Here is a 25,645-nt window from a genome sequence, read left to right on the forward strand (position 1 = left end):
TCCTGGTTCCCTGCTGCACCAGTTCCAACTGCTGCATGCCTCTTCCTGGACATACCAAACTGACAAGCTCACACCTTGTAAATCAGGGGTCTTTTGCCGGTTCAAGCACAGCTTTTCATAGTGGACGTGGGTCTCTGCATGTGCGCCTGGCCCTTCCCAACAAACAGCAGAAATAGGCAGTTGCCCACTGCCTGAGGGGCTGAGTCTCTTCTCAGACCTCCGCCCCCTGTCCGGGCGAGAATCTTACTACAGGCTGTCCTATCTTCAACTAAAGTCTTTCCTGCTTTTGAGTGGCTACCTCCTCGCCTACTTAGAACCCTAAAAAATCCTAAACCTAACCTCCACAACTCCCTTCAACTTGCAGAACTGAAACTTTGTGCCCAAGAACTAGTAACTTGCCATTCCTCTCTCTCCCAGCTCCCGATGTCACATGTGGTCCATCCACTTTTTCGTCAACGGATGCTGGGGTTGCTCCCACCATTCAGACACTGCGAATGCTGCTGCTGAGAACAAGGGTGTTTAGGACCCTGACCTGCACTGCAGCCACTTTACAGTAATAGGAACAACAGTAACAGTAACCAGGTGACTGGAACTGCTCTCTTTGTGCATACAAAATGATTTCAGACTAGTCCCACGAGTGAGTTAATGCTGTCTTCCTGGTTTTCCAGGGGAGGAGGGGAGGGCGAGGTCAGGAGACTGATGATCCTGCTGTAGGCTCCAGAGTCAGCAGGCCGCAGAATCAGTAAGAGAACCCAGGCGTGCTGGGCTCCCTGTGGAGCGTCTCATGACTCTGCAGCCAGTCTCAGGGCTACTGCTGAGCCCTGCTGAACCGTTAGGAACAGCCCGGTTCCACGTCTGACTCTCATTCATGGAGCTCCTGGGTTTTCATTGGACATTAGTTTCTGCAGCTTCCAAAAAAAAAAAGTTTGAAAACAAAAATCACTAACCCAGATGGTGGAGTCTGTCCTACTGGAACCTTAATGTAGTGAAAACAACAACAGGATTGACAGCAAGCCTCGGGCAGAGCAGCCCTGTAACCAGATAAACATGTCTGCTGATGGGAAATACCTGAGCAGTAGGTTCAGCACTCTCCAAGGTTTCGGACTCAAAAGTCTGCTTCTGAAGGGTTTTGTGAAAATCTTTTCGGGATCCAGTCTTCTTAAAGCCGCAAATTTCTGAACTTCCTTGGTTTCTTGTATCGTTGGTGTTATTTGGAGACAGGGAGAAAGAGAGAGAAACAAAACCACGAGATTAAAAATAAAAGTAATAGCTTAAGCGTGTATGCATGGTGCTGAGAGAGCGCTCAGGGAGAGGAGCAGCTGTAATTCCTCACGACTAATTATGTACCAGGCCTTCCACAAGGCGCTGTTGTAATGCGATACAAACTCGCCTCCTGGCTGGCGCAATTAAAGGCTGGGAGGGCCTGGGAAAATCCACTAGAGAGGTGTGGTCACTTCAGCTGTGGGGCATTTGGCTCCAAGCTGCAGCTCAAGGATGACCCTAGTGTGAGAGCCTGGAAGAACTCTAGCAGCGGACAGAGCAGCAAATAGAGATCATTTAGAGATAAAAATAGAAGAAACTTTTAATCCCAACACAGCACTCCTCCTAATAATGAAGAAAAAAGGCAGGACATAGTAAGAAAAAACAGAAATGAATGATTTAGCTACCAAAAATCTCTAACATTTTCAATCTCCACTCAGTAAACCCCACAAAATGGTGCTCAAAAAATGTGTACCTACAGGAAGCGTTCAAAATAGTGTGCAGCACTGCCTCTGGAGGAATTGGACCAGCATGAAATGGAGAATGGATGTAACTTGTCAGTATAACTACAGACACAAACGAGTGTATTCCCCAGTTTGAGGATTCCTGGAAGACACACTTCAACACCAAGTTTACAAACATGCGCCCACGCACTGTGGCGTAGCAGGTAAAGCCGCCACCTGCAGTGCCAGCATCCTATATGGGCGCCGGATCGAGTCCCAGCTGCTCCACTTCCAATCCAGCTCTCTGCTATGGCTAGGAAAAGCAGTGGAGGATGGCCCAAGTCGTTGGGCCCCTGCACCCGCATGGGAGACCCGGAAGAAGAAGAAGCAGCTCCTGACTCCTGGCTTCGGATCAGCGCAGCTCTGGCTGTTGCAGCTATCTGGGGAGTGAACCAGAGAATGGAAGACCTCTCTCTCACTCTGCCTCTCCTCTCTCTGTTGAAGGACCCTTATGGGGGAGAGGGACAAGAAATTAGGCCTGGGCAAATATCAGGGGCTTCTTAAGAGGTTAGATGTTCCCCAGAGTCTAGCGGGCAGGACGTTCTCTGGGAAGGAAAAGTCAATCCCCTTCAGAGAACCTCTAGGCACGCCCAGAGCAGAAATGCCCCTCCCCTCCAGGAAACCTCTGGGCGCGCCCAGAGCAGAGCTGCCCCTCCCTTCGGAGGGTCTCTAGGCGCACACTTATGATGTCACTGCGACCGGCCAATCCTGTAACACCTCAGCACTCTCGCTTAGCACTCTCCCTCAGCATTCTCCGGTATGCTAATTGTCCCTCCGAACCAACCAATCCCGTGCCACCTCTGCATTTTATACCAGCACTCTCCACCAGCATTCTTCGCCAGCATTCTCCCATATGCTAACGGTCCCTCTGAACTGACCAATCCTATGCATGCGTTAGGAATATGCTAATTCGTTGCCTATATAACCTGTGTGAAACTGCCGCTCAGGGCTCCTCACTGCCTGAGGTGGGGGCCCGTTTGCGCAAACGTACAATAAATACCTCATGTTTTTTGCATCAACTGGTTTGGAGTCTGGATTTTTGGGCGTCCTCTCGAGCAAGTGGGCATCTCTACTACTGAGAGGTCCAACACTGTGTGACTTTGACTTTCAAGTAAATAAATAAATCTTAAAAAAAACATGCACCCATTTTGTTTATTTCCTGCACTAAGAGGAAATCCACTGAGCAAGCTGGAGAAAGGACATGCAGTGAGGTCAGGATCAGTGAAGCGCATCAAATGGCAGACTTGAAACAGCAGGAAATGCAGGAGAGCCATGGGAATGATCCAAACACAGAGTTCATAATGCTTTGGGAGGGAAGGGTGTTGGAGAGAAAGGGGGTGGCAGACACAGAGCAGGCATTGAGCAGATTTTAGCTGATTTAATTATACGAAGACTGAGCTGGTCCAGCATCATGTGTAGGGAAAACAGAAGTGTCTCTTCCTTGGAATTCATTTTGCTCTGAAGCAGGCGATTTGTTTTGCAAAAGGAGACAAGAAATAGCCTAGGAAAAAAGGCAAGATCAGCTTGGTGACTAATCCAGGTGGAGGTTTACTGGAACCAGTCACCTTTGTCTCCTGGCCACTTGAAATGCCCTGACCCTAACATGTACTGATAGGAACTTCATAAAAATAGACCAAATTGGGGAACTGAGAAAAGATAAAGCAGATGACTAAGGTGTACTCCGAATAAAGAAAACAAGTAAACATTTAGAAAAAGCTTTGTGAGAAATATCTACAATACCTCGTGATTTGGGTATTCTTAAATATCAGCAGAACAAACAATTAAAACATAAATCAGAGGCAGGTGCTCAGCCTAGCAGTTAAACTCAGCTAGGAACACCCACATCCCACATCAGGGTTCCTGGCTTGACTTCTGCCTCTGCTCCCAATTCCAGCTTCTCACTGATGCGCACCCTGGGGAGCAGCAGATGACAGCTCAAGCCCTTGTGTCGCTGCCACCCAGGTGACAGACCTAGATCGAGTCCCTGCCTCCTAGCTGCAGGTCGGCCCAGGCTGTTGTGAGCATCTAGGTGGTGAACCAGAGGATGGGAGATACTGCTCTTTGTCTCTGCCTTTCAAATAAATGAAATAAATAAACATTTAAAAACAGTAGAAATACATGTAAAAATTTATTTTATGAGATGTATTTTCTATTGAGTTCTCTGAGAGACAGCCTTACATGGGATTTCTACAAATTTAGGCAGCGACACCTGTGTGTGTGCCGGGTGGAAGGCTTTCCTAGCACACACCATGACTCGTTTGGGGCTTCCCTAAGGGCTCAGATTTTTAAAAAGCAACGTGTGCTCTAACATCTTGGAGGCGGTGGTAGAGAGGGAAGGATCTGGTGCAGCAGCTAAGTGACCAGCTGCTCTGGGCACCCACATTCCAGATGGCAGTGCCTGGTTTGAGTCCCAGCACCTCCACCTGCAATCCAGCTTCCTGTTAGTGTGCACCTTTAGAGGCAGCAGATCTTGGATCAAGTACTCTGGCCCCTGCCACCCACATGGGAGACCCTGACTGACTTCTGGCTCCTAACTCCAGGCTGCTGGCATCTGAGGAGTGAACCAGCAGATGAAAGATTTCTCTCTCTCTCCTCCAAATAAAATAAAAATAACTAAAAACTTTTTAAAAACTAAAAAAAAAACCCCAACAACTTAGGAGAGGCAAATGGAGTCAAATAATGGCAAATATGGGCAAATAATAATTTGTATCCCAAGACTCCACTATCCCAAATGACAACACACTGAATCAGTAATTATTTTTTCCTGAGAAATCCAATTTTAAGGGAAAAGTTACCAGAGACTTTAACTAACATTAACTCATTCTCAGATGAAAGGCAAGCACTAGGATAAAATTCAAACTTCCCACACTGGTATTTGCACCTTCCCTCTTTTAGGTCCTGTCTGCGCCAAAGGGGACTGATGCCAGAGGTCCACATCACACGTCTCCCTACAAAGAAACCTTGGACCAACAAAATAAAAATCAGCCAACAGCTGAAGAACTGTTATGTGGCAGCCTTAGCAACCAGAGCAGCATCTGCTTTAGCTGTGTTTTTGTCTCAGGAAGTGCATCAATTTCACAGCGTGGTTAGTTACAAGTGAGTATCACACTCACACACACATGCAGATGTGTGCCTGTGTCCCTGCCCTCAAGTCGCTTGCCTCCTATTTCTTTACAGAGTGAAGGCTGAACAGTAGAAGGAGGGCGTCCATTTAAAAGGAATTTGCATGAGGCAAATTCTAAGGCCTTTTCCTTAGTTTTAAGATGTAAGTATATGTACTATCACTGAAAAAATTAAAATCAAATTTTCTTCTTAGATGATGCTTAACTCTTGGGGATATGAAATGTGCTTGGCTTTGTTTTTTGCTATTTTATGCAAATAAATGCTTGCTTGCTTTCCTTATTTTGTTAGAGTGTTCTGGATTTCTTCACAGGGACCTCAGGGCCATTGGCAAATGGGCATTAAGAACCAGTTATGGGATATGGTTAAAGGCTCATTTCACAATATACACATTTAACCTGCTGTGTGCACCAGCCCCTAGGACTTTTGCTATGGGAAGCGTGAAGACTAGCATCTTCCATGACTGTGTGTTTAAACACACAGCAACCTTTTTTCCCCTTCCTTATACTCCATTTTAAAATCCCAGCAAGTTGCAAAGCTCCGTTATGGCTGCAAGGGTAGCATGGGCTGGGGAGGAGAGGCCAGGGTTGGCAAGCATGAAAGATGACTCACTGCAGCCGTGCCAGGCGCAGAGGAACTATCACCAGGGAGGTGGGAGGCCACTGGCTCAGGGCCCCTGGCTACAAGTGTCCCAGCCTCATCACCCCACCCTGGCAACAGAGTCCAATGAAGCCCGGTTCCTGCTGAGCCTGAGGGCAGGTTGGAGGAAGATGGAAGGGCAACCAGCAGGAGACTATGCTCATGGAAGGAGCGCGGCCAGTGGCTTCCAGAACTGCTTTCCTTCCCTCAAAGCACTCTTTCTACACATTTGGGGGTACTCGGAGGACCAGATTCCCAGAGCGCGAGACCATGGTGGAACAAGCAGAACCTGGGCTTGAGAGTCACAAGAGGCTATGTTCAGAGCTGGCTTCTCCCACACTGGCTAAGAGCCTTGAATAAGTGACACCATCTCACCGAGCCACTGCTTCCTTGAAGGACCCTTATGGGGGGAGGGACAAGAAACTAGGCCTGGGCAAATATCAGGGGCTTCTTAAGAGGTTAGATGTTCCCCAGAGTCTAGCGGGCAGGACATTCTCTGGAAAGGAAAAGTCAATCCCCTTCAGAGAATCTCTAGGCGCCCAGAGCAGAACTGCCCCTCCCCTTCGGAGAGTCTCTAGGCGCGCACTTATGATGTCACTGAGACCGGCCAATCCTGTAACACCTCAGCACTCTCCCTCAGCACTCTCCGTCAGCATTCGGTATGCTAATTGTCCCTCCGAACTAGCCAATCCCGTGCCACCTCTGCATTCTCCACCAGCACTCTCCACCAGCATTCTTCGCCAGCGTTCTCCCATATGCTAATGGTCCCTCTGAACTGACCAATCCTATGCATGCGCATTAGGAATATGCTAATTAGTTGCCTATATAACCTGTGTGAAACTGCCGCTCAGGGCTCCTCACCGCCTGAGGTGGGGGCCCGTTTGTGCAAACGTTCAATAAAAACCTCGTGCTTTTTGCATCAACCGGTCTGAAGTCTGGATCTTTGGGCGTCCTCCCGAGCAAGTGGGCATCTCTGCAACTGAGAGGTCCAACATCCTCAAGTGTGAAAAGGGAGAACTGTTCATTTTGAGGGCCCACTGGTGAAGATTAGAAAATAGCGTGTGTTCCTCTTCTTTTCCCTCTTCCCCAAACCTGCACCCTTTTGCCCTTACTCTCTCCTTCCTGTACAGTTTGTTTCGAAAACTGCAAGGTGCATCAGAACAACACAGCCATCCGTGCCTCAGGGCAAACAGTGGTGGACAATGTCCAGAACGGGAACCTGAAGGCCAAACAGTGTAAGGAGTGCTCCCACGTAAACGGGACTACCTGGCATGGAGAACAAGAACCCAAATGGTAGGAGGAGGGCATCTAGGCCTGGGGCAGCCTGGCACACAATAATGGAGCCTTAGCAGAATGAGGGCATCCATGCTTAGGGTAAGCCTGCTCCACGATGTCAGAGCCCAGGCACCAGGCAAGAGTCGAGGGTGTCCTTGTGAAAGGGTGGCTTGGGGGCCGGTGCCGTGGCTCAACAGGCTAATCCTCTGCCTTGCGGCGCCGGCATACCGGGTTCTAGTCCTGGTCGGGGCACCAGATTCTGTCCCGGTTGCCCCTCTTCCAGGCCAGCTCTCTGCTGTGGCCCGGGAGTGCAGTGGAGGATGGCCCAAGTCCTTGGGCCCTGCACCTGCATGGGAGACCAGGAGAAGCACCTGGCTCCTGCCATCGGATCAGCACGGTGCGCCGGCCGCGGCGGCCATTGGAGGGTGAACCAACGCAAAGGAAGACCTTTCTCTCTGTCTCTCACTGTCCACTCTGCCTGTCAAAAAAAAAAAAGGTGGCTTGGCACCAAGTGTCCCTGCAAGCTGAAAAGAGCTCCCAGGCAGGGTGGGCAAGCCTGGTGCAGGGTGTCAGTGTCAGGATAGGAGGAGGTGGGCTACTGCTTGAGAATGGAGGAGGGGTGTTGGCACTGGTTGCATCTGGGGGGTTAATCAAGTACGGAAACGCAAGAAGGATGATGGGAGCCGGCTCACTGACTATCTGAGTAAGGAGTTACAAATATGGAAAGGAGAAAACAGAGTAAATTTTGTGATGCTGGACAGGAGCTGCAACCATCAACACAAACTTCGGAGCTCCGTTCACTCAGAGACATGGGAGGAGCAGCACCTTAAAAACAAGCAGCACATCCACGATTCCATTCTGGCTCCTAGATCCCAATTTCCACTAAAACACAGTCAGAGCATCTTGGAGAAAAGACTAAATTCAGGGCTGAGCAAAAACAGGGTAAGACCATCCTGGAATAACTTGTGTCAGAAAGCGAGCTTGTAACCAGACTGTGGGGCCTTGAAAAAGGACCTAAGAAGGGGAAGGAGTTTGGTGCAGCAGTTACGATGCCACTCAGGAATCCTGAGTCCCATGTCAGGGTGCATGAGTTCAAGTCCCAGCTCTGCTCCCAATTCCATCTTCCTGCTAATGCACACCCTAGGAGGCAGAAGGGATGGTTAAAATATTTGAGCCCTGCTACCCACGTAGGAGGCCCAAATTGAGCTTCTGGCTCTTGGCTTCTTAATGGCATGGCCCTGCCTGTTGTAGACGTATGAGGATGAACCAATGGATGAAAGGTCACCCTTTATCTGTCTCTTTCTTTATCTCTATTCCTTAAAATATATATATATATATATATATATATATATATATATATATATAGGCCAGTGCTGTGGCTCACTTAGCTAATCTGCCTGCGGCGCCGGCACACCGGGTTCTAGTCTTGGTTGGGGCGCCGGATTCTGTCCCAGTTGCTCCTCTTCCAGTCCAGCTCTCTGCTGTGGCCCGGGAAGGCAGTGGAGGATGGCCCAAGTTCTTGGGCCCTGCACCCGCATGGGAGACCAGGAGGAGGCGCCTGGCTCCTGGCTTCAGATCAGCGCAGCGCGCAGCCGCAACACACTGGCTGTAACACGCTGGCTGTAGCGGCCATTTGGGGGGTGAACCAATGGAAAAGAAAGACCTTTCTCTCTGTCTCTCTCTGTCTAACTCTGCCTGTCAAAAAATAAATAAATAAAGATGAAACACTCAGTTGAAGAGGTTGAGAATGCCAAACAGAGCACAATTTGCACATCAAAATAAATGACAGAAATTTATCCAAGTATATTCAATAAAATACAAAACTAACTACAGATTGATATAAATAAATGAACCCAGTAAATTGGAAATTTGATGAAGAATGGGGTATATCTAATAATCAAATCCAAATGGAGGAGCTTTCTAAAAAGAACTAGCCTATGGGCCGGCGCCGTGGCTCAACAGGCTAATCCTCCACCTTGCGGCGCCGGCACACCAGGTTCTAGTCCCGGTCGGGGCGCCGGATTCTATCCCGGTTGCCCCTCTTCCAGGTCAGCTCTCTGCTGTGGCTCGGGGAGGCAGTGGAGGATGGCCCAAGTCCTTGGCCCCTGCACCCCATGGGAGACCAGGAGAAGCACCTGGCTCCTGCCTTTGGATCAGCATGGTGTGCCGCCGCAGCGCGCCAGCCGCAGTGGCCATTGGAGGGTGAACCAACGGCAAAAGGAAGACCTTTCTCTCTGTCTCTCTCTCACTGTCCACTCTGCCTGTCAAAAATAAATAAATAAATAAAAATAACTAGCCTATGATCTCAAGGCCATAAAAGTCACAGAAATATAATGAGGAATGAGTCCAGCGTAAGTAAATCTAAATTCAACATAAGACTTCGAAGTGAATTCTTTTGCTATAAAGGACATTCCTGGGATATTTGGTGGAAGCTGAATGAGGATGAGGATTACCCAGTAATGATGGATTAATGTTAATCTTCTGAGCATGATGATTACACAGTGATTACAACGGAGAATGTCCTTGTGTAAAAACATTTCACACTAAAGTATTCAGGGTGGTGGAGAATCAGGTCAGCAACTTGCTCTCAGATGACTGAGAGTGGGGAAAAGGTCTTTGTAAAACACTTGCAACTTCAAAAATCTGGTATTGTTTCAAAACTAAAGCAAAAGAAAATCGGTCAGGTGCCTGTTGTTGTAGTAGACTACGAGTCTTCCACCCAGGCTCCCCTACCCAACCCAGGCATGCATTCGCTAACTGCTGTGCACACAGCAGCTATTGTGCCCAGAGACACCTGAGCACTTCATGCTGCCTCTCTACTCAACCTCCCACTTGGCTCAGTGGTGACCAATGCCTGTCTGGTATGAGGTACAGTGGTCTCACCCCTCGCCTTGAGGTGGGGTGGTGTGGCCACCTTACAGAATGATTCACTGTCCAGGGCACCCTATGGTTCAGGCCAAGACTAGAATGTATCTGAGATCTCATCTGTATTAGACTGCTACTTTCCCATCTTGCATCCTCAGTCCCTCATGCATCTGAATCTCTGTCTCAGGCTCTGCTTCTAGAACATCTCCACTAAGATATTCGAACATCAGCTCCACAAGTGACAGCCAGTATTTTTTTTTATTTTTGACAGGCAGAGTGGACAGTGAGAGAGAGAGACAGAGAGAAAGGTCTTCCTTTACCGTTGGTTCACCCTCCAATGGCTGCTGCGGCTGGCGCACCGCACTGATCAGAAGCCAGGAGCCAGGTGCTTCTCCTGGTCTCCCATGCAGGTGCAGGGCCCAAGGACTTGGGCCATCCTCCACTGCACTCCCGGGCCACAGCAGAGAGCTGGCCTGGAAGAGGGGCAACCGGGACAGAATCTGGTCCCCTGACTGGGACTAGAACCTGGTGTGCCGGCGCCGCTAGGCGGAGGATTAGCCTATTGAGCCACGGCACCGGCGACAGCTAGTATTACTAGCATCAGTGACAATGCTATTAGTTGCAATACCAATGCATATATTATATGTCTAGACAACCTTATTTCATGGACATGAACTTAAAGTCTCTGAACATTTGCATTATTTCCATGGGGGGAATTTACTTATCAGTAACAACAGGAGAGCTCTAAAAAGTGCCTAAGATTCTACAGGTAGTATTCTCTCCCCCACTCCTTACCTCTCCACCAAATAAACAAACAACAGAGTAAGGCTGTTGCCCTGATTAAACATGTTCCATTCCATCCCTTCTAGGAAGTCTCCGTGAAGTTCTCTCCCTAGGTGTGAGCTACAACTATGGTGTGGAAAATGATATGCAGATTTCCTTTGTAGAATTGCATTCAGTCTTCCATTCAACAATCATTTGTAATATGTTTTCCAAGACTAAAACACTGCAATGGATGCAAAAAGGAATGCACCAGAATTCCAGCTCTATAATGGTTCCTGCACTCAACAAAGTCATAGTCTAGTGAGAGCAATCACATATGCAACAGTAGAGATAAAAACTTAGACATGTAATTAGAATTTAAAGTAGAGTACAAGTCAAGCTACTAAGTGAAATACAAACAATATACATTGAAAATTCAGAGGAGGGAGTGATTACTTCTGGCTTGGCCAGGCTTCCTCAAATGTTTGGTCTCTGAGTTGTGCTTCAGTGGATTTGGGTTTAGGAGGACAGGAGTTTAGGCCTAGGTGGAAACAGCTCAGTGATATCCACAGCTGGTTTGCTTTGTTCCCCCATAAGCTATGGATCCTGATTTGCTCTCCATACTTCAGAAAGCAGATGCTAAGCACCTTGACAGCTCACACAACAAATGTATGTCATAATAAGCAATTATTGATCAGGAAGACATTTTTATGATGTTTTGGGAGTAACTGAATTATATGCACTGATGTGCTTGAATTTTAATTGTTTACCAGTTCACTGGGAGTAAAATATGGAGTAATAAAACAGATGATACCCCATACTTGATGTCCCAGCTCTCCTTGAGCATGACCTTCTTTCAGAATCACCTTAATCACCCAGGATGAAGACAAAGTCTCTGGGTGCTTATGATGCTTTCCACAGCACTCATGAAATGTTTCATTGTTGCTGTGCTAACACCGAAAATAATAGCAAGCACACAAGTTTAGTCACTGAAGAGTTCAATTCTTCACCAAGACATCAAAAACATTCTACAGTTAATCATCCTTACATTCATTTAGAGAAAAAGAAAGAGGAAATAATGTTCAAAATACTTAATATTACCCAAAGAATGTTATCAAACATCAATCTTCAAAAAATTATCAAAATACATAGAAATAGAGGTAAACAAGCCAAAACAGCACCATCCAGCTAGGAAACCAAAGGTCACAAAGGGAGAAGTATTATTATTTTTACTTCAAGGACACCACACTTGGTGCTGTGGACATGGGAGATAGAAAGGAATTCATGGCCAGCGCCGTGGCTTAACAGGCTAATCCTCCGCCTTGCGGTGCCGGCGCACCGGGTTCTAGTCCCGGTTGGGGCACCGGATTCTATCCTGGTTGCCCCTCTTCCAGGCCAGCTCTCTGCTATGGCCCGGGAAGGCAGTAGAGGATGGCCCAAGTGCTTGGGCCGTGCACCCCATGGGAGACCAGGAGAAGCACCTGGCTCCTGGCTTTGGCGCCAGCCGCAGCAGCCATTGGAGGGTGAACCAACGGCAAAAAGGAAGACCTTTCTCTCTGTCTCTCTCACTATCCACTCTGCCTGTCAAAAAGAAAAAAAAAAAAAAAAAGAAAGGAATTCACTTAAGGAATCTTCCAGTCTAAGTAACATGGACAAACATGTAACATAAAAAAAACATATTTCTCTCAAAAGGAGATCATGCATTTATGTCCTGTTAAGCTAAAAAGAAAATCTCAAGCTGTCCTCTATATTCAACGGGCAGCACTACTTGTCTGATTTAAACATCTCAATTACTAAGCGTGAGTGGCAAATGCCCTGTAGAATGATGACAGTGGGAGGGAACACAAGTGGCCATTACTCCTCTCCTCTGCCCCCTAAGTGGGATTCAAAGCCATTATCAGACACAGCAAGGGCATAAAAGCCTATCTCTAGATGTTAAAGAGAAATGTAATATCAGCAAGCAGATAATTGAGGAATAAAAGAGCTAACTAAATCAGTGTTTGACTGCATAGTTTTGGATGACAAAGACTTGTCCATGGAAGGCAAAGTGGCTTCATTAAATATGGTCCTCCAGAGGAAGGCAGATGCCCCATTATTCCTCTGATGTGCTACTGTAAGTGCTTTCTCTGATATTTGCTATTTAATAAATACTATAAGAGTAGCTAATATTTATTGAAGTATTACCATAAGCTAATAACATTGTCACAAGAGCATATTTCATTTGGAAGGAATAAATGGGTAAGTTAAATGAGAATTAGACAGTCCCCAGTGCATGAGCTTTGGGATTTTCCAAATGTTTATTTCATGAATATATTAATTATAGTAATATATGAAACAAATCCTGTTTTATTTTTGAAAAGATTTATTTTTTGAAAGACAGTGACAGAAAGAGAGGGGGAGGGGAGAGAAATAGAGAGGTCTTCCATCTACGGGTTCACTTCTCAGATGACTGTAATGGCCAGCTCTGGATCAAGTGGAAGCCAGGAGCCAGGAACTCCATCTAGGTCTCCCACATGGGTGGCAGGAGCCCAGCTCCTTGCGCCATCTTGGGCCAGGCACACTAGCAGGGAGCTGGATAGGAAGCAGAGAAGCTATGACTCAAACAAGTGCCCTGACACTGGATGCCGACGTTGCAAGCTCAGGCTTATTAGCCCTCTGCACAATGCTAGCTTCCCATGGATCATTAAATTAAAAGAAATCTTTGCTGACATTGAGATGTCCTCCTTTTTCCCCCTTTGCGTATAATACTTGTATATTATTAATTTAAATTATTTGTCAGTTGGGCAGACACAACTGAGATACCTTCTGTAGTATTACTTAATGATATTATAAATAGTAGCTAATATTTATTTATTTATATGTCAAGAAACATTCTAAGTACTTTATACTGTCCATTTGTTTATAAGGTAGGCACTGTTCAAGTTTCTATTTTCCTTATGAGGAAATCAAGGCACAAAGAAATAAATTAATTTGCCTTGGGTCACATAGCCATAAGTAGGGAAATTAGGACCTCAGTCCATTTATTCCTGATCCAGAGAAACCATCATGCTATAGACAGGATAATAAGGGGTTGGTGCTGTGGTATAGCGGGTAAAGCCACCACCTGCAGTGCCAGCATCTCACATGGACACCGGTTTGAGTCCTGGCTGCTCCACTTTCAGTACAGCTTCCAGTGCCTGGGAAAGCAGTGGAAGATGGCCCAAGTCCTTGGGCCCCTATACCCACCTGGGAGACGTGGAAGAAGCTCCTAGCTCCTGGCTTTGGATCGGCCCAGCTCTGGCCGTTGTGGCCACTTGGAGGGTGAACCAGTAGATGGAAGACTCTCTCTCTTTCTCTCTCTTTCTCTCTGCCTCTGCCTATCTGTAACTCTGCCTTTCAAATAATAAATAAATAAATATTTTTAAAAACCCAGAATAATAAACGAGCAAAGAAACAGACCTTACATTTTATGAGTCTTTACCATGTCATATACTCTCCTAGATATCTCATCATTGCTTTTAAGGTACAATTTTTTTTTTAAGATTCATTTATTTATTTGGAAGTTAGAGTTACAGAGACAGGGGGAGAAACACACACACACACACACACAGAGAGAGAGAGAGAGAGATCTTCCATCTGCTTGTTCACTCCAAGATGGCCACAAAAGCCAGGGCTAAGCCAGGCTGAAGCCAGGAGCCAGGAGATTCATCTGGATCTCCCATGTGGGTGCAGGGGCCCAAGCACATGGGCTATCTTCGGTTGTGTTTCCCAGGTCATTACCAGGAAGATGGACCAGAAGTGAAGCAGCCAGGACACAAACTGGTGCTCATACGGAATGCCAGCACCACAAGTGGCAGCTTTACCCACTGCACCACAACACTGATCATGAGGTATAATTCAAATTCATCCCTTTTGGAGGCAGTTCTGAGAGGGTTTTTTTTTTTTTTTTTTTTTTTTTTTTTTTTTTTTTTTACTTTTTGACAGGCAGAGTGGACAGTGAGAGAGAGAGACAGAGAGAAAGGTCTTCCTTTTGCCGTTGGTTCACCCTCCAATGGCCGCTGCAGCTGGTGTGCTGTGGCCAGTGCACGCGCTGTTCTGAAGGCAGGAGCCAGGTGCTTATCCTGGTCTCCCATGGGGTTCAGGGCTCAAGCACCTGGGCCATCCTCCACTGCACTCCCTGGCCACAGCAGAGAGCTGGCCTGGAAGAGGGGCAACCGAGACAGAATCCGGTGCCCCGTCCGGGACTAGAACCCAGTATGCCGGCGCCACTAGGCGGAGGATTAGCCCATTGAGCCACGGCGCCGGCCAGTTCTGAGAGTTTTGACACATGCACCACTCTAGTCAGTTATAGAACCATTCCAGAAAGCCCCAAATATAGTTCTCTGACATAAAAAGTCATTATTATTATTATTTAAAAAATCATCTCTATATTTTAATGCATAAACATATTTGCATGCATGTATTTATATACTCTATTTACGTGTATACATATTTACGTAAATGTTATGAATATCCATATATATCTGTGAGATCAGGATAAGGTCTGGAAGGTGGCATGGCTGACCACTGGGGAGGCAGAGAACACGCAAATAGTCTGGCAAGAGACTTGCTTTTTACCTAACACACGTCAGTATGACTTGCTTTAAGAATAAGCATGTATTGTTAATCACAGAAAATAAAAATCTTCATTGGGAACTAAGTGATAATTGCCTCTGGCCAACAACCCCTACTGCTGCGTCCTCTGCCTCCCTGGTATATTACCAATGAAGACACAAGGAAAATGGAAATTCCTCCCCACTAACATAACTTAATGCCTGAATCTGGACAGAATCTCTATGGACGTATTTCATCTCCCCCAGATGGAACTCACTGAATTAAGACAGGACGATGTTGTCCAGCTTCCTTCCTGCGAGTCCCTGAACAGTCGGTGTCTACACTGCGCAGAAACTTGAACCCTCTTTCTGCATGGCAGGAGCTTATTGTCTATGAAGGCACCACCGGCTGCACCTTTTCACTCACATGTACACACACCCCCTTGTCCTCCTTCTACCTTCATTCTGCAACCATACAGAAGCAACTTGGAAAAAACTCAGCTGAAAATGCATGTGGGACCAGGAGATGAAGGGTGTCTGGAAATAGTATACTGGATTCTCCCCACAAATAAAATACGACAGATACACATGGAGACAGAGTGATCCTTCGGAGGAATATGCACAAGGAAGTATGGTTTTCATGTCCAGAGTATGAGATTCAGAGAACCAGACAGCAGGGGAGAGAAAATGCAGCCTCACTAAAGCACTAGTCAAGGCTTGCCAGAGACTGACAATGAGTTTTGAAGCTGAACACTTCTACCTCTCCACTAGCTGACTACTGAGAAGGGAAGAGAAGGGAACCGGGCGGTTACACCAAGGTGCAGAGGATGGGGCCAGTGGTCACCCTCACTCCTTGTATGTAACCAAACAGAAAGTTAAAACAGATACTGTTGTGTTTAGTAGGAATAAAAAGATGCAAAAACAGACATAGAATAAATACATGGGTACCCACTGCTTCTACAAAGAAGATACAAATAAATGGAAACACACAGGGAGCAGAAGCAACAATCAAGTGACTCATGGCCTGAGTTGATGCTTTAATCCAAAACTCCTAGACAATAATATTAGGTTTGTGATTTACATTATAAACATGACACCAAAAGTAGAATCATAAGAAAAATATCAACTTTGATTTAATTACATAAATAAACAATGACAGAACAGAAGGCATACTAGGAATTTATAGTATGTAGCCAAAGGGCTAATACCTGTAACAAATCAAAGTGTTCCTAAACAAGACCAGACAAAAATAAAAGAGATGCACAAACTTCATGAATAAGTGTAGCACCAAGGACAAATTGCAAATTCTAAAAATAAACCTATGAAAAAAACACCCAGTCTAACACCTACAGGAAATATAAATAAAGGAACTTTTTTACAATATCCAATAATATCCAATATTCTTGAGGACTCAGGCATGTATTGCATCTGGGATACTTAAATTTGCACATATCCCTAGACCCAACTTCCTTGTGTAGGGATTTATTCCAAACAAAGTCTCATTGAGCAGGATACTGCTGTTTTAACTGTAATGCTAAAAACCAGGGAATCATTCAAGCTTTAAAACTGCTAAATGAATTTCGGTGTAAATATATAATGCAATCATAATATTATGAAGGAATAACATTTAGTAGGAAAGAGATAATCACCACGTTCTGTGAAGACTGAAAATTCATGCTGCAAAATGGTATCATAATCTGATTTATTTTTTATATGAACAAATTTTAAAAATATGTGATTTAGGCTGGTGCTGTGGTGTAGTGGGTAAAGCTGCTTGCAAGGCCAGCATCCCATATGGGTGCCAGTTTTGTGTCCTGGTTGCTCCACTTCCAATCCAGCTCCTGGCTAATGTACCTGGAAAAAGCAGTGGAAGATGGCCCAAGTCTTGGGGCCCCTGCTACTCATGTAGGAGACCTGAAAGAAGCTCCTGGCTCCTGGCTTTGGCTTGCCCCCACCGGCCATTACAGCCACCTAGGGAGTGAACCAGTGGATGGAAGATTTCTTTCTCTCTCTCTCTCTCTCTCTCCCTCCCTCCTTTCCTCCCTCCCTTCCCCTCCCTCAAGATTTATTTGAAAGGCAGAGTTACAGAGAAGCAGAAGGAGAGAGAGAGGGAGAGAAAGAGAGAGAGAGAGAGAGAGAGAGAGAGATCTTCCATCCAATGGATGGTTCACTCCCCAGATGGCCACAGTGGCCCAGAGCTGCACCAATCCAAAGCTAGGAGCCAGGAGCTAGGAGCCAGGAGCTTCTTCCAGGTCTCCCACATGGGTACAGGGGCCCAAGACTTGGGCCATCTTCTACTGCTTTCCCAGGCCTTAGCAGAGAGCTGGATTGGAAGTGGAGCAGCCAGGGCTCAAACTGGCACCCATATGGGATGGTGGCACTGCAGGCAGCAGCTTTACCCACTACACCACAGCCTCGGTGTCTCTCTCTCCCTTTCCCTCTTTCCCTCTCCCTCCCTCTCTGTAACTCTGCCTTTCAAATAAACAAATCAATCTTAAAAAAAGAAATGTGATTTAAAGGCTACACATCAAATATGTATGGTTGCTATCCATCTATAGTGAAAGGAAGCAACTTTCGGTTTGCTTCCCATAATTTCTAAGCTTCCTATAATGAATATTCTAAAAGGAATCTTTGTTTCTTTTAAGTTTGTGTAAGGTAGAGGAAAAAGAAGATTCCATGAGCTTTGTGTTGCCATGGGGAATGAAAAAATGCAGTGCCCCAAACAGAAAATAAATCTGAAAACCAAATGTAATAAAATGGACCTTTCTATTTATTGTTCCCACTCAGGTTTTTTTAGAACTTTAACATCCAGAAAATAACTCTAATTTTAACATTCTAAAAATTCCAGAACAAGTTGTTCTGGAATCTTTTATTCATCCCCAGCAAAGCACAACAGTATTTGCCTAGTACACTTCATTTTCAACTTGTAGTAAAACACATGACGCATTATCATCTAACTGCTTTTTACTTTATATAAGTGATGCTCTTTGTTTCCCATACTACTTGCAAATAGTTTGCACACTGTTATTATTCCAAAGTAATGCAAACTCAATGGCACACTTCCAGGAACTGGATAAAATCCAATCTCCAATCACTCATTATTTGTGCCAGAAAAGAATTATTCTTAGTAGGCATAGGAGAGGTGTGGCTATGAGAACTTCAAGACACTTTGGTTTTGTCAAAGATTTTCTGATGTGCTGCTAGTAGGGTCAGGGGCCCAGTCTGCCATCAGCCCCCATCCTAGCCCCAGACCCAAACACACAGCTTGAGCATTTTAGCATACACAGATGCTTCTCATCAGAAAATGCTGACCAGGTGAGTGGGCTGGAGCTCAGGACAATGTCACCAAACATTTGGTCAGCACAGGAGACCCCTTTTGATTGGAATGAGACCTTTGAATCTGAGGCCAAATTTCAATTCATTTATTTTCTCCTGGAGTTCATTAGAATGAAAATAAAACAACAAGCCTCTATTCTTTGAGTTTAAAATGTACCTTTCTTCTTCAATAAGGAACTGGATAAACTGTGGTTTATCCATACAATAGAAGATGATTCAACAATAAAAGGAAATGAGACAACAAACTACAAAAAGACACAGAAAAACCAGATGCAAGTATAGAAATGGTAAAAAATTTAAGTGGTTGTCAGAGAGAGGGAGGAAGGAATGAACCAGGGGACCAAAGGAATTCTAGCTCATTGAAAACATGCTGCGTGAGACTGTCATGCAGGTGGGTGGCATTATACCTTTGTTAAAGCCCACAGAACCCACTACTCACAAAATGAGCACTCATGCAAGCTATAGGATTTATGTAACAATAAAGAATGTATCGGCCGGCGCCGTGGCTCAATAGGCTAATCTTCCACCTTGCGGCGCTGGCACACTGGGTTCTAGTCCTGCTCGGGGCACCGGATTCTGTCCCGGTTGCCCCTCTTCCAGTCCAGTTCTCTGCTGTGGCCCGGGAGTGCAGTGGAGGGTGGCCCAAGTGCTTGGGCCCTGCACCCCGTGGGAGACCAGGAGAAGCACCTGGCTCCTGCCTTTGGATCGCGTGCTGTGCCGGCGGTGCGCCGGCCGCAGCGCGCAGGTCGCGGCGGCCATTGGAGGGTGAACCAACGGCAAAAGGAAGACCTTTCTCTCTGCCTCTCTCTCTCACTGTCCACTCTGCCTGTCAAAAAACAAAACAAAACAAAACAAAACAAAAAACCACAGAAGACCTCGAATAGCCAAAGCAATCTTGTACAACAAAAACAAAGCCGGAGGCATCACAATACCAGATTTCAGGGCATACTACAGGGCAGTTGTTATCAAAACAGCATGGTACTGGTACAGAAACAGATGGATAGACCAATGGAACAGAATAGAAACACCAGAAATCAATCCAAACATCTACAGCCAACTTATATTTGATCAAAGATCCAAAACTAATCCCTGGAATAAGGACAGCCTATTCAATAAATGGTGCTGGGAAAATTGGATTTCCATGTGCAGAAGCTTGAAGCAAGACCCATACCTTTCACCTTACACAAAAATTCACTCAACGTGGATTAAAGACTTAAATCTACGACCCGAAACCATCAAATTATTAGAGAGCATTGGAGAAACCCTGCAAGATATAGGTACTGGCAAAGACTTCTTAGAAAAGACCCCAGGAGCACAGGCAGTCAAAACCAAAATTAACATTTGGGATTGCATCAAATTGAGAAGTTTCTGTACTTCAAAAGAAACAGTCAGGAAAGTGAAGAGGCAACCGACAGAATGGGAAAAATATTTGCAAACTATACTACAGATAAAGAGTTGATAACCAGAATCTACAAAGAAATCAAGAAAATCCACAACAACAGAACAAACAACCCACTGAAGAGATGGGCCAAGGAACTCAATAGACATTTTTCAAAAGAGGAAATCCAAATGGCCAACAGACACATGAAAAAATGTTCAAGATCACTAGCAATCAGAGAAATGAAAATCAAAACCACAATGAGGTTCCATCTCACCCCTGTGAGAATGGCTCACATCCAGAAATCTAACAATAGATGCTGGAGAGGATGTGGGGAAAAAGGGACACTAACCCACTGTTGGTGGGAATGCAAACTGGTTAAGCCACTATGGAAGTCAGTCTGGAGATTCCTCAGAAACCTGAACATAACCCTACCATACAACCCAGCCATCCCACTCCTTGGAATTTACTCAAAGGAAATTAATTTGGCTAATAAAAAAGCCATCTGCACATTAATGTTTATTGCAGCTCAATTCACAATAGCTAAGACCTGGAACCAACCCAAATGCCCATCAACAGTAGACTGGATAAAGAAATTATGGGACATGTACTCCATAGAATACTATACAGCAGTAAGGAACAATGAAACCCAGTCATTTGCAACAAGATGGAAGGATCTGGAAAGCATCATGCTGAGTGAATTAAGCCAGTCCCAAAGAGACAAATATCATTTGTTTTCCCTGATCGGTGACAACTGAACACCAAAGGGGAAACCTGTTGAAGTGAAATGGACACTATAAGAAACAATGACCTGATCAGCTTTTGTCCTGACTCTAGATGTACAATGTAATACTTTATCCTTTTTAGTATTTGTTGTTGTTGTTGTTCTAGTACTAGCAGTTGAACTCTGTAATTAACACACAATTATTCTTAGGTGTTTAAATTTTAACTGAAAAGTGATCCCTGTTAAATTTCAGAGTGGAAAAAGAGAGGGAGGAGATGCACAATTTGGGACATGCACAATCAGTCTTGCCCCAAATGATGGAGTTAGAAATGTGCCAGGGGATTCCAATACAATCCCATCAAGGTGGCATGTACCAATGCCATCTCACTAGTCCAAGTGATCAATTTCAGTTCACATTCGATGGCCTGGATAGGTCTAAGAAACAAAGGGATCACACAAACAAGACAAGTGTCTGCTAATACTAACTGATAGAATCAAAAAGGGAGAGAAAGATCCAGCATGGGAAGTGTGATACACAGCAGACTCATAGAATGGCAGATGTCCTAAACAACACTCTGGCCTCAGAATCAGCCCTTAAGGCATTCAGACCTGGCTGAAGAGCCCATGAGAGTATTGTAGGCATGGAAAGCCAAGATACCATGGAAAAGAAAAAAAGAAGAAGACCTAAATGAAAGATCTCTGTGAGTGAGATCCCAGTGGAAAGAACGGGGCCATCAAAGAAGGAGGTACCTTTCTCTGAAGGGAGGAGAGAACTTCCACTTTGACTGTGACCCTATCGGAATAAGATCAAAGTCAGCGAACCCTAAAGGCTTCCATAGCCTTGGCAACTCATGACTAGAGCCTAGGGAGATTACTGACGCCATGAACAGGAGTGTCAAATTGTTAAGTCAGCAACAGGAGTCACTGTGTACTTACATCCCATGTGGGATCTGTCCTTAATGTGTTGTCTAATGTGCAGTGATGCTATAACTAGTACTGAAACAGTATTTTTACACTTTGTGTTTCTGCGTGGGTACAAACTGATGAGATCTTTACTAATTATATACTGAATTGATCTTCTGTATATAAAGATAATTGGAAATGAAAAAAAAAAAAAACCTGGTGTTAAATTGGAAACGGCATAGAAAATTAATTTTTAAAAAATATTATGTAGGATCTCTGCCTTTAATGTGCTGTACACTCTTATTTAATGCTATAACTAGTATTCCAACAGTATTTTTTTTTTCACTTTGTGTTGCTATATGGGGGCAAACTGTTGAAATCGTTACCTAATATATACTAAACTGATCTTTTGTATATAAAGAGAATTGAAAATGAATCATGATGTGATTGGAAGGGGAGAGGGAGCGGGAAAGGGGAGGGTTGCGGGTGGGAGGGAAGTTTTGGGAGGGGGAAGCCATTGTAACCCATAAGCTGTACTTTGGAAATTTATATTCATTAAATAAAAGTTTAATAAAAAAAGAATGTATCAATATTGGCTCATCAATGATTGCGGGTAGGATGTTAGTAACAGGAGGAAACTGGTGATGGGGAGGAAACTCTGTGTACTTTCTGCTCACATTTTCTGTAAACATAAAACTGTTCCAAAAACCTATTAGTAACAAATTAACAATATACAATTAATATTTATAAAGAGGAAGAAAGAAAAGTAACAAATAATATTTATAAAGAGGAAGAAAGAAAAGTAACTTACTTCCGGTTCACGATGAGCCACTCCCGAATGTAAGTCTGGACACAGTCCCTGACATGAGGGTCCAGGTCAACCCTAACGAGGTGAAAAATGAAAAAAAAAAAAAAAATTAGTGCCAGGTGAAAACAACAGAACAATCCCTATCATCAGCAAGGAGCACAAGATGATTTCAAATCCATACCTAAGAGAATGCTAAAGGAGTTCTTGGCCGTCATTTCAAGCTTCTGAAGTGTGCCTGAGGCAATAACATTTTTACTTTGATGAGACAAACATGCTAGCATTTTATGCTTTGTGGGTTTTCTTTATTATAGAGAATCATGTTAAACCATACCTATCTCTGGGTGCCTGGAGGCATTCTGACAAAAGATGGGGAGAACCAGCTGTCATCAAAAGCAAAGCAAGAAAACAAAGTATAAATACCGATTCCTAGCAGAGGCAATTTGGACATATTTTCAGCTCAGGTGTAACCATGTTAGGACATGCGTGTTCTCCGTTCTGAAAGCCAAGAAGAACAGCTGTCTTATTATTTGATGATCTTGCAGCCAATGGCTTTGGTTGGGGATCATTAATTCAGGTGGTTCCCTGCTCAGGAGTGTGCTGTGAGGATACTCTCCATGTATGTGGAAGTCTTGAACAGTAAGGCTTTTGCTGTTGTTGCAAGCATGTTCTTAGTAGTGACAAATAGGTCCAAGTGATGCAAGTCTTATTTTTTTCACTTGTAGAAAGGGTACAAGAACAGTACTCACTTACAGATTGGCTGATAGTAGCTGGTGAAACATTGTAAAAGTCAAACGTGGAGTCTCTGGGCCCTGGTCCCCAGACCCTTGCCTCACCCCTTCTTATCTCTGTGACTTTTTTTTTATTCTTAAAGATTTTTATTTATTTATTTGACAGGTAGAGTTATAGACAGTGAAAGAGAGACAGAGAGAAAGGTCTTCCTTCCATTGGTTCACTCCCCAAATAGCCACAGCAGCCAGAGCTATGCCGATCCGAAACCAGGAGCCAGGTGCTTCTCCTGGTCTCCCATGGGGTGCAGGGCCCAAGCACCTGGGCCATCCTCCACTGCCTTTCCGGGCCACAGCAGAGAGCGGGACTGCAAGAGGAGCAACCGGGACAGAATCTGGCGCCCACATGGGATGCCGGCGCCACAGGCGGAGGATTAACCTAGTGCGCCATGGCACAGGCCCCTCTGACCTTTGAGACAATCACTCAACCCTTTTGTGCCTCAGTGGCTCCAGCTGAACACGGTGATATTATTAAGAAGAGTACCTCCTTCAGAGAGTTGTGAGGATACATAAAGGAGAGCGCAAAGCGTGTAGAAGAGTGTCTGGTTCACGGTAAGTCCTCTAAGTGACAGCGCACACTTGGGCGCTGTGAACTGTGCACTAGGGTCTGATGCAATCACTTTAATGCTGTAGGTATTCATTCACTTTGTCAATCAGCCCTGCCGGGCAAGCACTGCTGTTACTCTCTTTTTGAAGAAGACTGAGATGATCAGAGTGTTGCTGCAAGTCAGCCAGCAAGTGCAAAGGTAAGGGCTTGATCCCAGGCTCATAACCTCTGTGCTGTTATAGCTCAACATAGAAACTGCTAGGCTAAGCACAAAGGCATTCAACAGGATTCAACTGTTGTTGGCCTTCATGGTGACAGCAGTAACGTCCTCTGCTTTAGTTATATAGAAGACTTTTTGGCATGAATTAAAACAGTAGAGGCTGTTTGAAAGACACCATGTAGATAATGTGTCAGGGATAAATTCTGACACATCTTATTTCAAAAACTGATGTGAAAAACAAAATTATCTCCTCTATTAAATCCCCCCATCCTCCTCTCGCTAAACTTACTGTAAGTGTTTTAAATGGGGGTTTTCCAAGATTCTGACCATATTTGAGAACTAAACACAAATTTTGTGATTGTTTTCCAAAGGTGAGAATAACAGATGGGATTTATGCTAATGTCACACCTGAATAAATGGACAACAGGGGAAAAATGTGTCCCAGGGAGGAAAGAACTGTGCGTTTCATCAGCCTCCAGTGTCAACGAGAACTGTCTGAACAAGGGAGCAAAGGGCCGTTAGCAGTGCTCCTCACTGCTATCCAACCTCCTGACTCTGTGATGAAACACAGTCCCAAACAGAACTGGAATATTTCACAGAAACAATGCAAGGAGTTGAGTTTCATGACCACCTTACTGGGACTTTTTGGGGAAGATGAGAAGGTTGAAAATGTCCAAGAGAATGCAAATTTCAGTTCGGCTTTTAAAGTGAATGCAAATAAAAGTTCAGGCTAAGCTTCTACAGACAACATTGATTTTTGCACCATGGCAGCAACAGTAGTTTCATTTAGACAAAAGTCCATAGTTTGAGTGAACTCATGCTCATTCTTCTAAACACATAAATAAACCGAGTGTAGAGACTGCAGCTCTAAACATGTTTACTCCAAGAGGTTTTTCCCCTTGAAAAAACTTTAAGGGAAGAGACTTTGCCCGGTTTACCTTTTTACTCAGCACATAGCAGACTGCAAATCAGTGTGCACTGAACATGATGCTTGCTCACACGGAGCTGAGGCTTCCTGGGGTCACATGGTATGCTCCAGCTCACCGAGCTGGACTGCTCAGGTGCACTGAACCCCTTCTGGAGCACCGCATCTCATCCTACTGTACTTTTTGGCCCAGCTTAGTTTCCAAATATGTTTTCAAAGCCTTTGGCCAAATCAGTTTAAAAACTATGTACATCTACATGATGGTACCACGTGGTTATCTGCTCCTCTTATGGCTTCAGTAATTTTGTTTATTTTTAAAAGAGGTGCAGACTCAGGCCACCTCCCCCGCACTGATAACAGTCACGAGAGTCACTATCCCATCTATGTTCCAAGCCCACGATTTACCCTTCCTCCGGCAAAGACGGCTGCAACGTCCTGCATTCCTTTGGCGTGAACACCACGTCCAAGTCGTCATCAGTGAGGTCTCCCAGCTCCTGGGCCAGGTCTGCATCCAGGCTGTTGAGGTGTGTCATGAGAAGTCCTTCAAAGTCCACTGGCTCCACGGGGTCATAAAACGGAGGCTGGAGGGGGAAGCAAGACAAAGAGGAGTTTCCCACGGGCTCTCCTGGAGAAAGCACTAAGGCGGCAGAAGATGTACGCCCTATCCTTTCCTTTCAACCTAGCACTTTGCTCTCAGCCTAAAACGAAGTGACTCTTTGGAGGAGCTGCCAGACTCGGAAGCAGTGATAGGGCGAGGAGGAGAAACGCAGCACGGAAAGTCAAGTCATAACATGGTGAGTAATTAAAATCACACCCCAAGGCAGAATTTTTCTCTGCTTAATTGCATCTTGATGAGGAATCCTGAGGAGATCCAAAATGAGATCACATGGTTTTGCTGAATTTTTGTAATTTCTCCTGCAAAAGCTCTCTGAGGCCATGTTTTATTTACCCAAATACAGCAAAGGAGGAAATGGAGGCACATTTCCAGAAATTCAGGCAAACTCATCACGGCTCTGGCTGAGGA

At 45.0% G+C, this 25,645-nt stretch overlaps 1 protein-coding gene across 2 annotated transcripts in view; it reads right to left on the reverse strand.

Annotated features, from left to right (window-relative positions):
• DOCK8 (dedicator of cytokinesis 8) overlaps positions 1-25,645 on the reverse strand; it is a 255,396-nt gene that overhangs the window by 161,489 nt on the left and 68,262 nt on the right. For both annotated transcript variants that reach the window (XM_062208372.1, XM_062208373.1), the window contains exons 3-5: positions 25,027-25,202; positions 22,148-22,219; positions 1,069-1,192 (exon numbers count right to left, since the gene is read on the reverse strand). In XM_062208372.1, coding sequence (XP_062064356.1) covers positions 1,069-1,192; positions 22,148-22,219; positions 25,027-25,202 — 372 coding nt within the window. The remainder of the gene's footprint in view (positions 1-1,068; positions 1,193-22,147; positions 22,220-25,026; positions 25,203-25,645) is intronic.

Source organism: Lepus europaeus, chromosome 12, assembly GCF_033115175.1.
Source record: "Lepus europaeus isolate LE1 chromosome 12, mLepTim1.pri, whole genome shotgun sequence".
Taxonomy (NCBI): domain Eukaryota; kingdom Metazoa; phylum Chordata; class Mammalia; order Lagomorpha; family Leporidae; genus Lepus; species Lepus europaeus.